Source organism: Rhea americana, unplaced genomic scaffold (genome assembly GCF_003343005.1).
Source record: "Rhea americana isolate MKP2758 unplaced genomic scaffold, rheAme1 scaffold_12, whole genome shotgun sequence".
In the NCBI taxonomy this organism is placed as follows: domain Eukaryota; kingdom Metazoa; phylum Chordata; class Aves; order Rheiformes; family Rheidae; genus Rhea; species Rhea americana.
Window position 1 is genome coordinate 47341 of NW_028185261.1, and position 15374 is coordinate 62714.

The window sequence follows — 15374 nt, forward strand, 5'->3', positions numbered from 1 at the left end:
GCTATTAAATTTAATGTTACTGAAACTTGACTAACTTTGGATTTCACCTGTATCATTTCTCTGTGAATACCGATCTGCTTGGAAGAAAATGGATAACTATATTTAAGCTTTCCTCTTTTTAGACTTAAGATTGGTGTCACAGTGGGGATCCTTAGTTTAGCGATACATAATCTGATCAGTGAGGATCACCTCCAGTGTTGAATTTATGAATAATCCAAAATTATAGTAAGGGGAAAAATCTTAATTTATTTCAGTTCATGCCTGAGGCAAGGGAGATATTTTGAGTGAATTCAAAATGTGCCAGAAGAGATAGGGAACTTCTTAGTCTGAATTAAAGTATGCTTTTATTGTGTTCTGTCTTTTRAACAACCAAAATGGCAGATCAAGCAAAAAAAGAGTTTCTACCTCTTTGCCTTTATGCTCAATTCCTAACTGGTTTAGAGGAGTTGTTGGTCAAAATAAGGRACAACAGACAATTCACATCTAAATGTCATGGTTTCCTCCCTGCCAGATTGTAAGTGTTCTTACATGAAGTGTAAGTAAATTCYGTGAAGTGTTAGTAGATCTTGGGCCATTTCATTTTTGATTCAGTGAAGTATTTTCCATCATAACATTACACTTACAGATGTAATTACAAGTTCTGCAGGACCTTAGGCTCACTTAACAGTATGCGAGACCCTCCGCTTGGTACAGGAAAAAACAATTTCTAACCACATCATTGCAGGAGGAAGAAAGCTCAATGCTTCTGTTACTAGGCCYACACAATGTCCAAGACACAATGGAAAGCACCTGCAAGTATGGGAGAGCTCTTGGTACTCCTGTCAAGCCCTAATTGATTAGTCTGCTTTAATGATGACAATTTCTCTCATCGTTCTGAAGTCTGCCCTCAAAAAAAAAGAAAAAAGAAAAGAAATCAAGTGGTATCTTATTGTTTCAGTAATGCTGCAGCCTTATCCGAGAGAGGAGGGATTCTGACAGTAGTTGGTGATGGCGCACAGGCATTGTGGAGATAGCCCTGGTACCTCAGAATGCCCCAATATCTGGGAGGTCGGACACACACACACAAATGCATATGCACACAATACTTCCTTATTCTTCAAAAAAGGAACAAACTCCCACCCCATAATGGAAGATTTGAAGGAGACTGCATGATTTTTTCCACAATAGAAAAAATGCACAGTAGTAAGGATCCCATATTTCTTTCTGCAGATTTCAGGACAGAAATATTATTAATGCAGAACGTAGAGGTCCAACACACCCAGAAACCATCAGGCATGATACACAGCATGATTGCTGCATGTGTAGAGTCCAAAAAGTCCTAAGCACATCCAGGGTTACCTGTGTGCACTGGGCAAGTCCACTGATCACTGGCATATGTTATATACATCCTCTTTTTTCTGCTCCAGTAAGTTTTCCAAGTGGAGAAAAGGAACACATGTAGAGTCCTGGCTGCATGATAACCCTCTATATCACATGCCAATAGCCAGTACCTAACCCTCAGGGTAAAAAGTAGCCAGCAATGTTTAGTGCTAGGCCAAATGGACCATCTGCTCCCACCCTCTCCCAATAGCAGGTATTCCTAGGACGTTCTCTGGGGAGTTCGAAACTTGTCTCCTGTGAGCCCCTCCCGGCTCTGTCTTCCAAGAGGCAGCCACCAGGCCCAAGCACAGGAATCGTTACTGCACCATGATGGCCATTTCTATGCTGCAGTGCCGCCAGCAGCCATCTGGCCACCTCACGCAGTTGTCCCAGTGGTGGCCTAAGCCGAGAACCAGGAGAGAGATGTGTTTAAAAAGATGCATTAATGGAACAGTCACTAAGGTAGAAGTAGCCTCACAGAAACCTGACTGAGGCAAGTCGTCAAGTAGGCTAATGGGGCTTTGTTCAGTGCCAGTTGGTACCTCTCTGTGTATCTACAGACTGGAGTGTCTGACRGAAGCACAGAAATAACATTTCCTCTCTATAATAAAAAAGACTGAAATCTCTTAGCAAAGCAAGTACTATTCATGTGTACATGGCGCATTATTCAGTTTATGACTTTGTAGGCCATGGTTTCATGGCTGCTGCAAATTTTTACCTGAGGTTAAGAGAAACAGATCGAGGTCCACAAAATAAGTCCAGGAATACTTCCTTCTGTCTCTTCATCCCTATTTTCTTCATCTTTCTCAAAGAAGAGAATTTAGCACTTCATTCTGGAATGTCCTGAAAGTCCTAAAGATAAAAAAGAAGTTAGTGGTCTCAAGAAGTTAGCCCTCTCATTCTTGTTTTCTGGGAGCTTGTTCCCGTCTATTTTAGCATAAGGACAACAAAAACAACTTTATTAGTGTAAGTAAGTTTTTTGAGATGCATAGAACTCTGCTTGGACAGTGGTGACAGGAACAAATTTTATTATGAGAATCTGAATCTTGGATCTGCCACACTCACTTTTCCCAAAGGTAAGATAATAGCTAAGCATGCCTACTGCTGGCAAACTGCCTTAGAGAGAGAATATAAATTGCAATTGTTTTATAAAATTGAGGGACTTCTTCTGGAAGATGCAAATCTTTCATCTTATTTCTGTGTACACTCTTTCCTCAAATACCTATCATGATTTTTTTTTTTTTTTTTTGAGTTAAACATAACTCGATAATACTGGTACATAGCAGACTGGAACAGAGAAGGCTTCACACTGTGATATTTAGAAAAGTCATCAGAACATGTCTTAAGAGGTCTCCAAAAGGAACATGGTCACAGAAGAGCATGACTCAGGCAGAGTCATGGGGCTTTTTTTAACCTTTGGCCTGAAGAAAAAATCGTCAAGATTAATAAAAGAATGTTCTGTTCCACCGGGTGGGAAATTCAAACCCAAGAAAATATCTACCAAGTGAATTTTTTACTGTTTTGGTGTCATAAATATTGGTTAAATTGAAGAATTTGGTTTTAGTAATTACAAAAAATTTTATTTAGATTATGCCTTCTCTCAAATAAAAGAGGAATACACGCTAACTCACATTTCAAACCTAAACAAATGACAGTTTCATTGTGAAAGGGCATGCTAGAACATCTTTGACACTCACCCTGTTTTCAAAGAAAGATGACTCAGAAATGAGCCTTACTTAAGAAGAGCCTGCATCTCCGTGACTCAGCAGCTCTGAGATGTCAGGTTCTTCCATCGCTTTGGTTGCCTGACTGACGCTTTCTCACTCTTTCAGCAAACCTATGTAGCTGAGGCAGGACAGCAGTTTTCTTCTGGCCCTCTGGTGTGACTTGTCTCGCGCCTACATCCTCAGAGCCAGCTCCTTGCACGCAGGTTGTGCTGGGCGCTGGCCTTCCCCTGTCTGAGTGGGACGGCATGTGGTGCCTCTTGCTGCTCACCCCCTCTGATGCCAGTCAGACTGACCATCTACATGGTACACATAATTATAAGCATGCAGAAAAAAGCATTTACTGCCAACAGTATTTCAACCCAACCTGTAAATACTACACACGTCCCTGTTTCAAAATCAAATGAAGCCTCCATTTGCTTGGCTTTGTGGAGGGAAATATTTTCCAAGATTTACAAGCTCGGTGACTACTTAACAGGCACAGAGACAGACCTACACAGTCAAGGCAGTTTATAAGTTCCCAGAAAGTTTCCCTCAGCTCCTACTATGGGATGGGGGCCAACCCTTGCGGACACAGGCATGCCCCAAGGCACGGAGGAAGTATGCGGCACTGTTAATGAACTGCAGCTCCTGACTCCTGCTCCTCTGGCTTAGCTGCAAAATTATCTTTGTGAATATATTGTATTGAATCAGTGAATATATTGTAATGGTGTATTACATGCAAATGTTCGGAGTCTTCCTTGCCTCGCCTGACTATGAGGAGGCAGTCTGTACAGGATAACGAAAATGATTAGGCATTTTTCATGTGCTATTCTGTAATCAGTTTTTGAATAGTCAAATTAGTTTTTTCTGGTGCCTCATTTGCAATAACTTGACAGAAATTAGGTATGCAAAAGAATGACAGAAAACCTCACAAAGCTTTACATCTACACTGGATTATTTTATTCCTGTCTGAGCACCTGTTTTAAGGTGCAAAATCTTGCTCTTTCTTCACATAAATTAGATCTTTCACATCTTGCTCCTTTGATTTTCCTCTCTTTTAAAAATTGAATTCTTTCTGTCACTTCTCCTTATACTGCTTTGTCAGGTTAATGTTCTTTTCACCTGTCTTCACAGAGAATGCAAATAAACTGGAGGAGAGTGCGAGAGGGATCTACATCCCTTGTCCAGAACACTACAATGGCTTCTGCATGCACGGGAAGTGTGAGCACTCAACTAATATGCTGGAACCGTCTTGCAGGTAACCCTTTTCCCACCAACAAGGGAGAGCTAAACGCATGAAAATGGCGACTTACTTACAAAAATGCTTAATCTAGATGAACTATGGAAAATAATGGTAACCATGGTCCTTTGCACTGTAAAATCCATTAGACTTAAAAAGTATTCAACAAAGTCCCCATTTTATATGGCAGAACTGTAYTGAATTATGCACAATGTTAATTGATTATAAAAACACTCAGCAATCTGCTGTTATATTTAAGTATTTATGAAAACACAAAGTGCAAAGACAACAAGTAGATAACCTCCTCAGCATGAAGCAGTGAGATGCCACCTAGCGATATTTCCCCCACCATGAAATGTGTGACGCTTGTAAGGCAAGGATCTGTCAAAAGCCGCTTTCTCCCCAGCTGTGCACCATGGGATTTCAGAGGAAATTAGAGCAGGGAGAAGGAATAACGGTGAAAGCGTGTGTTTCAGCAGTGAATGTCTCACTGCAGAGGTTAGGATATTACTTCTGAAGCCCATCACCAGCCCAGTGGTAAAGAAAAGGATTATTATGCGTGAAGCAGCATTTTCTTAGGGCACTGGACTGGGAAAGCAGAGATAAGGGCCAGACTATTCCCCTAGGGCCTGGTACAAAGGACAGAGCCTCAAATCCACTTCTCCTAGCTTCCAGAAATAGCCAAGGCCCATTGTGCTCTTCCTGCCTGCTGCATGTTGGGTTTTTCAKTCAGCTGGACAATGTCCTTTCCTGAAACTGCTCATACAGTGAACAGGTGTAGGAAGAAAATGGAAGAGAAGGATGGAAGCTCAAAGGCCATGAAGCCACCAGCACTTCTGAGAGAAGGCCCAGACAATCCGGCTAGGTCTCTTTTGGTTACTACTGCTATTGACCTGAAAGGCCTTGGTTTTAGCTTCTTCCTGTTTGGCCTTTCTAGCAGCAACAAGGCAAGATCTAACATAAGGAAACTGCCCTCTGTTCCCGGGGGGGGGGGGGGGGGAAGCAGAGGGGAGATGTTCAGCCTCAGGAATGGGAAGCAGTGAGCAGTGCAACAGGCAGCACTGCAATGGAGGGAGGCAGGATCAACAGAGGGTTTTTTAATAGCAACCAGACAAAATGTAAATGATGTATCCACTTGCAGGAACATCTAATCACATTATATATGGAGCTTGGATGATTGCTTATCACCTCCTTAGAGGTAATCATCTGCATAAGGATCCACAACTGGATGGCTTTTAACACTCCCCAGCCTCCCCAAAGAAAGGGAGAAATCTAAAATATGTTACACAGAATGCTAAATGGAATTTTATCCAACATAAAAGTAGTTCCACTTGATGCTGGATGAGTCTTATCATAGTACAGTCCTATAGTCCTCCGAGCACGTTTGGGGAGTATCTCAGTGTCGTTGCCATGACCTTGTTGCCCACTTCTAAATAATACATTTTGCTCTAGCTGCTTTTCCACAGCCTTGGGCTATGTGGCATTGCTCAGGTACAGAGGACCCTAATGCCAGAGACAAGGCCCTTGGAGTCTCCTCTACATTGGAGTAAAGCTACCAACGGTGGCCCTTGCCTAGCCTGCTGGGAAGAAAAGGGACTTCTCTGAATCCAGGTGATCCTATGCTGCTCAAGAGATGTACTACTGGCAGCTAGCGTAGTTCTCACTCGCATTTCCCTGTGCAGAGAAATGGACTGGGGTAGCACCAGGCCAGGCTCAGACCTACCCTGTTCTGTGTGCTCAGCCCGAGAGGTCTCCAGGCATAGGTGCTCTCACTGGCATTTGTCTGGCCGGTATCCTGCAAAAAAAGCACATAAGCATAGACTTAAGTCACTAATTCTTGATATGTAATTTGTTTCATGGTTCTTCAAGAACAGTAGTTATAAAGTAACTGGAACAAATGTTTTTCATTTCAGATGTGATGCCGGCTATACTGGACAACACTGTGAAAAAAAGGACTACAGCGTTTTATATGTGGTTCCAGGTCCAGTACGATTTCAGTATGTCTTAATAGCAGCTGTGATTGGAACTATCCAGATTGCTATCATCTGCGTTGTAGTCCTCTGTATTACAAGGTCAGTATCTCTGTTATTTTGCAATAGGGAAAGAAAGGGCTCTTGTTTTTCTTGCTTTATGAATTGATTACACAGATTTCTGCAGTGACACTGCTGATAACAAATACTGTTTAATTCACAGAAAAGAGAAAGCATTGTCTGGCCCCACTAGCCAGTGCTACTTTATTATTATAACTGTATTTTTGTTTACAGCTTAATCAAACTTAGGTGGCAATAATACATACAGCAAAAGAAGTTTCCTATTCTGTATTCAGATGCCCAGACAAATATTGTTCATATAAATAAGGGGAATATAAATACAGCAGCTGGATCAACACTTACTTAATAAAACTAATCATATCTTTATCTGGTTTCCTCAAGAGCCTATTCGCATAGTCCTAATCAGGCAAAGCATACAAACTCTTAAGCCTGTTTGCCATCCCATTGATTAAATGATTTCATCAGGCTTGTATACATGTTCAAAGGTACCCTACATATTTAAGTTCTACACTAGATGATGGCACACCTAGCCATGTATGTTTTTTTTTCTTTTTAATGAGTAGGAAAGATTTATTAGAATGGAAATGACAACCCCAAGGTAGTAGAGAATGAGAGGGATAAATGCAGTCCTTCCTCTCCTACAAGTGCCACTCTGCTTCCCCACTAAACTGATTTTATTATCTCTCAAAGGGTTCAGGRTGAGTTCTGAATTCCAGCTTCTTCAGGCTTCTCTCAGAAATCATAAGGCTAAACTGACTCAGCCAGCTGTGCTGATAAATCACTCTTTTAGAAAATACATTTCTTTTAAAAACTCAAAGAAATAAAAACTAGGTATCATACCTCTGTAGAAAATAAAATCTCTAGGATATTTCAGTGCCTATGTTGCACTTTCTGGAGTGGCTGCAGGACAAGAGTAGCATTCGCTCTGGAAAAGAGAAAAAAAAATCACAAATCCTTCTCTGTCCTAAACACATAAAGCAAAATCATATGATGAAACTTAGCTGCTTTCTGGCCAACCTGGCCATCAAGTCTGGCCTCAATAGTAGATGCCAAAAGAGGCATTAAATTATCTTGTGGTGGTATTCACAGAAATAATTCAAATGACCAAAGACATAATGTGCATTAAGAAAGAGCAAACTGTATAATAATTGATAATGGGGGAAAAAAAATCTCTATATTATTTCTTCAAGTGACTCTAGTTTGTCAACTTCATGCAGTGAAGCAATGTACTTTATATTGAAGAATGGAGACAGTAGCCCCACAATGAATCCTTGCTCCACAGATAAAGATACTTTAAGATCTCTGATATGCTAATGTAAATTACCCATCACACTGTTTTCTTTCTTACATAGATATCACCTTTTCTCTCACGCTTTGCAACCAAATTAATTTATGTTTTTTGACTTTTTCCTGTAGTGCACATAATTACTGCAGAGCATCTGCCATCCTTGCATCCTTGATTAGAGATACATTTGCAAAAGTATATGCATAGGTTGCCTAAGAGAAATCCATGTGACAATAGAGGTTTATGCCCAAGTAATTGAGAATTTTGAAGTCATCTGCTTTGGAGACCCTGATTCTGCTCGTTTGAACTTCATGCCTTGAACTCTTGAATATACCAGCCTCCCCCTATAAGATTCGCAGCAGAAAGAAGGGAAACTTAACTCAGTCAGAGGCCAGTGCAGCCAGATTCTTTGCTGCTGATTTCAGTGTAACTCCACTTAATTGATTTATGAGATGAATTTTGTGCACCGTGTCCAAACCCTGCATTTGAGCCACATAGGGATACCATTGTAAATCATTTAGTTCATTACTGTTCTTGCTATTAAAATCATACTTTTAAGAGTGCAAATATACATGGTGTCCTCCACAGCTCAAAAGATCTTTAGCAGCAGCTGCTGACCACTTTCAGGGCTGTTGTCTGAATAAATATGCTGAAAGGGGCAGTCTGCCCTTGCCCTTTTCCTTGGCTCTTGGTCACTTGTTCCTGCCAATGCTTTAGGCCAGCAGTAGCATTTGTGTAGCCACACAATGAACCCAATTAGGGGACAGATTCAGCTGAAAACTCGACCAACAAAACGGATGACTTGGCTTTGCATGGCTCGGTTCCTTAATGAGCTTGACCACCTTGCTGCAGATCACTGGTGCCAGCAGAAGGGAAGCAATGAGAATAAGCCCTGGGGTGGAGGAGCAGGGAACCAGAGGGAAGGAGTTAGAGCGCTGTGAGGCAAACTCATGGTGTGACACACTCCCTACACCAGGGCACTTTTAGCTTAGAGGTAAGGCAAAGAGAAGCAACAATATAGGTGAAGGAGGATGGTAAATAAAAAAGATATGGCCTAGTATAATAATAATTCTCAGCAGTTTTCTTTATGGCTTTGCACTTTCAGTGCTTCCATTATATTTAGTCACAGCAGCTTATTTATGTGAAAAAAATAACATGATAAAAATTGAATGCATAATGTGTTTTACCTGCTATGAATCACATTGTATGTAACTCAAGCTAGGGAGCAAGCTTCAATCGATGGAGGGCAGGCAGCCTGTGCTCCAGTACCTAGTTTACACTGCTATAACTGCTGTGTTCATAAATGAATCCATCCCCCACACAGAGCATTACAAAGAACTTTTGATTAAAGAGTTAAGGACCAAGGAAAAGTGGTCACTCAATTTTAGCAGATGACTATGTCTGAAAAGCTGGTTAAATGCCAATAGCTCTCTTAAGAAACCCAGATGCACTTCAGACTCAACACGGTTGTTAATCCTATAGCACTGCATTTAAGCAGTCATCATGTAAATACTTGAGGAGCCTTGGCCCTAGGACCTTTCCTTTGTGTACAATCTTTGCTTCCATCTCTTGGTAGCATAGTGTATTATGGCATCAAAAAAGGGTATTTTTGGTTAGCAGATACTTTTTCCTAATCTTAGTTGGTATGATCTCTACATTTAAATTAATTTCTGTAGAGTTTGGAATAAATAACCATATAGATACTCTCAATATCAGTTTAGGGAATATACCCGTCAGATAGATACACATTTCCTTGCTTCCAGCGGGAATGTCTGTATCCGTCATTCTGGAAAACAGCATGGCGGTGTGCTGCTGTGCCCAAACTCTCCCCAGTCCTGCAGCGCAGACCTGCAGTTTGGCTGTAGAGTTGAGGTTGGACCTCACACAGGGTTTGCTTGTGCTTTTGCTAATTTTATCTTACAAGCAGTTTAAATACTCATCATTTGGGACTTGCTGGGAACCCCTGATGCCCTGGTCATAGTATTTTGCTGACTGCCGCTACACCAGGATTTAGCAGTGCTGTCTCTGAGCCTTGCGAGACCTCAGTGCTCTCCCATGCAGCGTGCTGCGAGGTCCTGGTGTGTGATCTCCCTCATTCAGCGGGCACGAGAGGCCGCTCAAGGACAGCCTGGGCTGGGAGGCTGTCAGCGTGCACATGACGTGTGGCTCAATGAATCAGCCCTGGGTTTGCTGGCAACAGTTCCTTGACTCGCTCAGAAAGTTTGATCACCTTTTTAGGAACACGCAGTGAATAATGAGCTTGTCATGAAATCACCAACTAGCTAACGTCTGCATTAGTTTCATAGTGAAAGCTCTGCCGTAACCTCAGTGAGCCCTGGAGATGCAGGCTTATTTCTCCTGTAGTAACAGCAGCCTCCTTCACTGCTTCCAAGAAAGGAAGGAGGCAGAATAGAGAGCTCAGCTACACTGTTATTTCCCACGAGGGGGTGGTCCCAACAGCTTGAAAGTGAAACAAGTCAGGACAAGCTGACCCATATTTTGTTAGACACTTACACAATCATATTTTAGGACTTTGAAATGCCTCCTAAATCCTTACGCTATTGCTCTTATTTAGCCTTTCATTTGGCATCACATCAGTTTAGCATCATTTCTATTTGACAAGGAAAACACCCTTAGCCCTTTTGGTTTTAAGGGGGCACTAAAATTTTATCTCGCTGTATTTTGCTGTTAGAGCAGTGTTTGGCACTGAGCTGAAGGTGAGTGCTCTGTGCTCACAGTGCTCTAGAGGAGGGCAGGCTCTGCCCTATCTATATGCATAGGATTTCACAGGGTGCCACAGAAGCAAGGCTTCATGCAAGCTTTATGCACCAGAGAAGTAAGTTATCACAGTACAAAGGGATTTTTTTTTCTGTGTCTGTATGGTTTTTGGTGTATTGTATCATGCTACTCTGAGAGGGTATTTTAGTCTTTCTCGTGCTGCTGCCCAGGCGGAGGGCAAAACCAAGTGCACCCAGGACAAAACCTTACAGTGCGCCAGCTGAGCAAAGAGGACAAACGCATGGCTGTATTGGAATAGCTTGTTCCTCGCCCTGTGCTAAATCTGAACTCGGTGACCCTGGGAAAGGACTGGTTTTATTGTTAGCCGCCTTTCTGTAGCTCGCTGTTTTCCTACTAAGACCACAAGCGCAAGAAATGCAAACCTCTTTAGAGGTATTGGTCACCCTCCTGCAGCTTTGCTTGCCCGACAGTTTCTGCTGTAACTCCCTGGCTTTCAGTTGCTTATAACTTTCTGCAACCTTCACCTCTGGCTAAACATCTCCACACTTTTTGACTAAAGGTGCCTTTTCATGGGAGAAAATTAAAAACATATTATTATCTTTCCATTAGTGGGAAGCACTTCTGAGCAGCCCCTATAGCCGACCCAGCTTCAGGTAAAAGCGTGAAACATGCCCTCGTCAAGGGGCACTGTAGAGCCTTGCGCTGAGCTTCGCTTTTGCAGCCATCCAAGGGAAAATAAGCTCCTGCCTTTCCAGGGCAACTCCTTTCTGAAAGAAAGCATCTATATGTGACTGAGGAGTGTAGTGTGATGCCAGCAGCTGCTCCTAAGCTAGCTGCTCGCTAATGACCCGAGCGCGGACGATTCCCATGGAAACTAATAGGGATCGTAGCTGCTTAGCTCTTTGGCAAGTCAGGCCATAGAAACATTTACTGCTCGAGCCTGCCTGGGTCCACTTGGTAAATAGCTCAGAGAGTGAGGACGCCTGGCAGGTGAGTGTGAGATCATCCTGCATCTTCCACCTGCAACTTGCTGAAAATAATTCTTGTACTCAAAAATGACTTGAATTACAGCTGCATTACGGCTGGGAAATGTGGTGCATGGGGGCTTTGCAACAGAGTGGAATCTCCACCACTCACCATTAAGACATTTCCTTGTAACAGYGTTTAAATATATGATCTTAAATTTCTCCTACCGTTTTTCCATTTATAATACGTTCCGTGCTTTTCTTGCTAACAGTGAGGCAAAGTATCCTTGACATTAGCCAGGTCTTCTTGTTTCACTGAAGAGGAAATCTGATGAGTGCCAGAAAGAGCCCTCTGTAGCATTCCCATCCTTACCTTACTCCCTACGCCATTTTTTAAGCAGATATACATGCTAAGAACTGTGTACTCTTACAACTCTTTTTTCTAGGAAATGTCCCAGGAGCAACAGAATCCACAGACAGAAACAAAACACAGGGCACTACAGTTCAGACAACACAACAAGAGCATCGACAAGGTTAATTTAAAGAGCGCATGTTTCCACAATGGCAAAACTAACTGCAGAGAGCTTGGACTACAAAATACAGTATTATAGACAAAAGATTAAGACAAGATCTACACATGTTGCCTTGCATTTGTGGTAATCTACACCAATGAGAACATGTACTACAGCTATATTTGATTATGTATGGATATATTTGAAATAGTATACATTGTCTTGATGTTTTTCTGTAATGTAAATAAACTATTTATATCACACAATATAGTTTTTTCTTTTTCATGTATTTGTTATATATAATAAATACTCAGTGATGAGAAAAAAAATTGGCTTTCTTAAATTTGCTGTATCTCATAGCTGTGTATAGTCTTGGGATATTGTACATGGACACTAACAAATCTTTTTTTTTTTCTTTTTCCAGTTCTAGTGGCAATTTTGAGTCTACTGAACTCAGTAGTAGGGTTTTGAGTTGGTCCAAGATCAGCGACAATTATGGATGTGGGAAAGGTGAAGAATAATTTAACCTACATTGAGGAGGGATAAAATATTTCAGATCCGGATTCAACTACATTTCATCAGCCTTCTTCTCCCATATCATCTATCTTTACTCCCCCATAGCTTAGGAGATCTTTGCTTTCTAAATTAAATCATAACTGAAGGGGAAATGGAAATTCTCAATAACTGCCATGGGAGTGCCGGGGGGGGGGGGTAATGTTTCTATTTGGGAGGGAATTAGCCTACTGTCAAGGTGAATCGTAAGCAAACGCATTGCAGAATCTTCGGTTCCTGGGCACTGGAGTGAATGAAAATTGCTTCTTTTTGTTGATTGAAAATTATTAGGTTAAAAAAGTTAATAACATAATAACAGCTGAAATGCCAGCACAGTTTGTACCTCATGAACATGCTGATATAATTTAATTTTTCAAAGAGAAGGTGAAAACCACTGACAAAATACCTTATGAATAACTTTATGGGTGACCCAGCTCCATTAAATGTAATGGGACTCAAATGTTGGCTCTACCTCAGGGAAATAAGGGCATATGTTTTGTCACATCCGCATGATGGACAAGATGCTAAGTTATTTCCATGGTAGCTGAAAGTCTCCAAAACACATTCTTTGAGAATATAATATTATTCTGGCTTGTGCTATGAATTTTGAGGACAACAGAACTACACTGAAAGGCAGTGTGTGGTAACTTCACTCATGTTAGATAACATCCACTCCACTGATTGACTGCTGCAGCACTAGTCATGCTAAGTAACACAACGGAACTAAAAAAAAAAAAAAAAAAGAAAAGAAACCTTGAAACTCTTCACTGTGCTGCTCCTTTGCAAAAGGACTTTGCCTATGCAGAAACTACTGATGACAAAAGTCAGGATTATTTGTCACTGTTGTCACCACACAGCAAATTACATTTGGGTCRCTGTGAGAAAGGGGGTTGCCCATGGTGGTGTACCTTGTGTGTTTCCACGTCCTGCCTTCAGTGTTGGCCTGCTCATGCGCAGCAGTTGCCACCAACCCCACTAGTGACTGGCCACCAGACCTGGCCTTTAGACATGGGTGAAGTCATATTGCTACTCTAACATGCTTTTTGTTTTTTTTCCCCACTCCTGCCCCAAGCCTGCTTTAAAGTGAATCCATTGCATGATGTTCACATGGTCTCAGTTTTTGTCTTGTTCTGGGTTTCTTGGCTTTTTAAAGGTAATAAAAGAAGATTGGCAAGAGCTGCTTGCAGGCACCTGGTCTGTGCTGATTGATGGGTGCGTGGGAGCGCGGTGCTTTTGCAGTCAGTGGGGCAGATGAAGGAGTGCGGGTTTCAGCTGAATGACTGGCAGCGCCTCGGGCTGCTGGCCCTTCAGAAGTTGTCGGCTTCCAAAGGGTGTGGGTTGGGGGGGGGAGAGGGGAGGGTGTTTGGCCAGTCCCTATTCATGACTGATCTTCTCACCTCTGTTTGTCAATGGTTATATTTTCAAATTAGACAGCAGATAATCACATTGGGTAGGAATGAGCAGCAGGTGTGATCCTGGCCTCTTGGAGCAGCAGGGACACTGTCAGGCTCAAAAATGGGGCAGGGGCAGGATAGCACTGTAAGTCCCTTCCCTTTGTAGGCATCAAAACCACTCCTTGCYGTCCGTGTCGGCTGTGGCTCTTCCCAGAGGCTCAGCAGCGACAGTGCAGCCCTGCCTCAGAGGAGAAGCCACGTGTAGCAGAGCCTGGCTCCATGGGTTTGAGAGGCACAAGAGAGCTTCAGAGGAGCCTTTGCAAGGCTCATTAATTAAACTAGCACCTAAGTGGTGCTATAATACCCCTCTCAAGAGTCTTCCATCAGCTAAACACAGTGCAGTGATGGCAACGAGCGCTGCAGAGGAGCGCCTCAGCGTGAGCCTGAAGATGAGGCTGGCGGCAGAAACGAGTGCCTCTGCCTGGCGCCGCCCTCTGCATTTCACGTTTCTCTGAGCGACGTGGTCGCTTCTAACCGCTGCCAAGCGCGCAGCCCTGCAGCTGAAGCCAAATGGTAGAGCCTTCACTGGGCCTCCCATCTGGAACGTTTATTCCAGCCGCATGTATTAGACACAGCTATCAAATGTTAACGTATACACACAGCTATGCAGCTGTAGCAATAAACCTAATTAAACCGGGCAAGGCCTCGCCTGATCTGGGGCTTATCTGGCCTAGAAAGCACAGCACAGAGGTGAAACCAGGAGTCCAACACGCTGCCTCCAAACTTTTCAAAGTTATTTGCATATCACTTACCATGTAGCACTATATTTAAGTCCATAAACAGCCTAAATTTTAGGGGTGTTACTAGGTGCATCCCCAGCTGCTGTGCTTGTCACAAGTCCTTCGCACCTCCGACAACAAGGCCAGGACATGTGTGTGTGTGTGTGTGTGTGTGTGTGTGTGTGTGTGCGTGCGTGTGTGTGTGTACGCATGCGCTACAGACCAGAGGGAAGAAAGGGGAAAGTGCTTTTGTGTTTATTGCACAGAGGACAGCTCTGTGCAATACAGAGCAACAACAGCAAGACTTCATGTGCCTTTAAAACATCACCTTCAACACACCAGTAGGGGCATGCAACTTGGAAAATAAGTTAAGTGTCTTGGGGCTGTACTGAAAGCAGTGGAGATGATGATTGCTATATAAACRATATGTAGAAATGATACCGAAAACAATTTGGGAGAACTGGGTTTTGCTTTGCCTTTTTTTTTTTTTTTTTCTTCCCTAAAAGAACAATAAAATCTGTTTCTTTAAGCAGCACTACAGAGGTGACCYTCTTGGGGCAGGTTAAAAAAAAAATTCACAAAATGAAGGGAGGAGAGATTGGCAYATGATAATCTGGCCAGGGCAAAGCTGCCGGCGAGGACGGCCACACAGCAATGCGAAGCTCAGGGCCTCGTTTGGCATCATGAAGGCATGCTGATACTTCCCAGTTCGGGCACATTTCAGTGCACGCTCACCCTACCTAAAGCTAAAGAAGGCCCATAACAAACTGCTATTGTGCTTTTTTTTTTTTT

The 15374-nt window shown here is 42.6% G+C and overlaps 1 protein-coding gene across 1 annotated transcript in view; it reads left to right on the forward strand.

The window, feature by feature from the left end:
- The window catches only part of LOC146600486 (tomoregulin-2-like), a gene marked incomplete at its 5' end in the record, with an annotated part of 55566 nt that extends 41983 nt beyond the window's left edge, over nucleotides 1–13583 (forward strand). The window contains 4 exons of the mRNA XM_085321084.1: nucleotides 4200–4323; nucleotides 6219–6377; nucleotides 11792–11878; nucleotides 12282–13583. Coding sequence (XP_085177210.1) covers nucleotides 4200–4323; nucleotides 6219–6377; nucleotides 11792–11878; nucleotides 12282–12378 — 467 coding nt within the window. The remainder of the gene's footprint in view (nucleotides 1–4199; nucleotides 4324–6218; nucleotides 6378–11791; nucleotides 11879–12281) is intronic.
- Between the last annotated feature and the right edge of the window lie 1791 nt (nucleotides 13584–15374).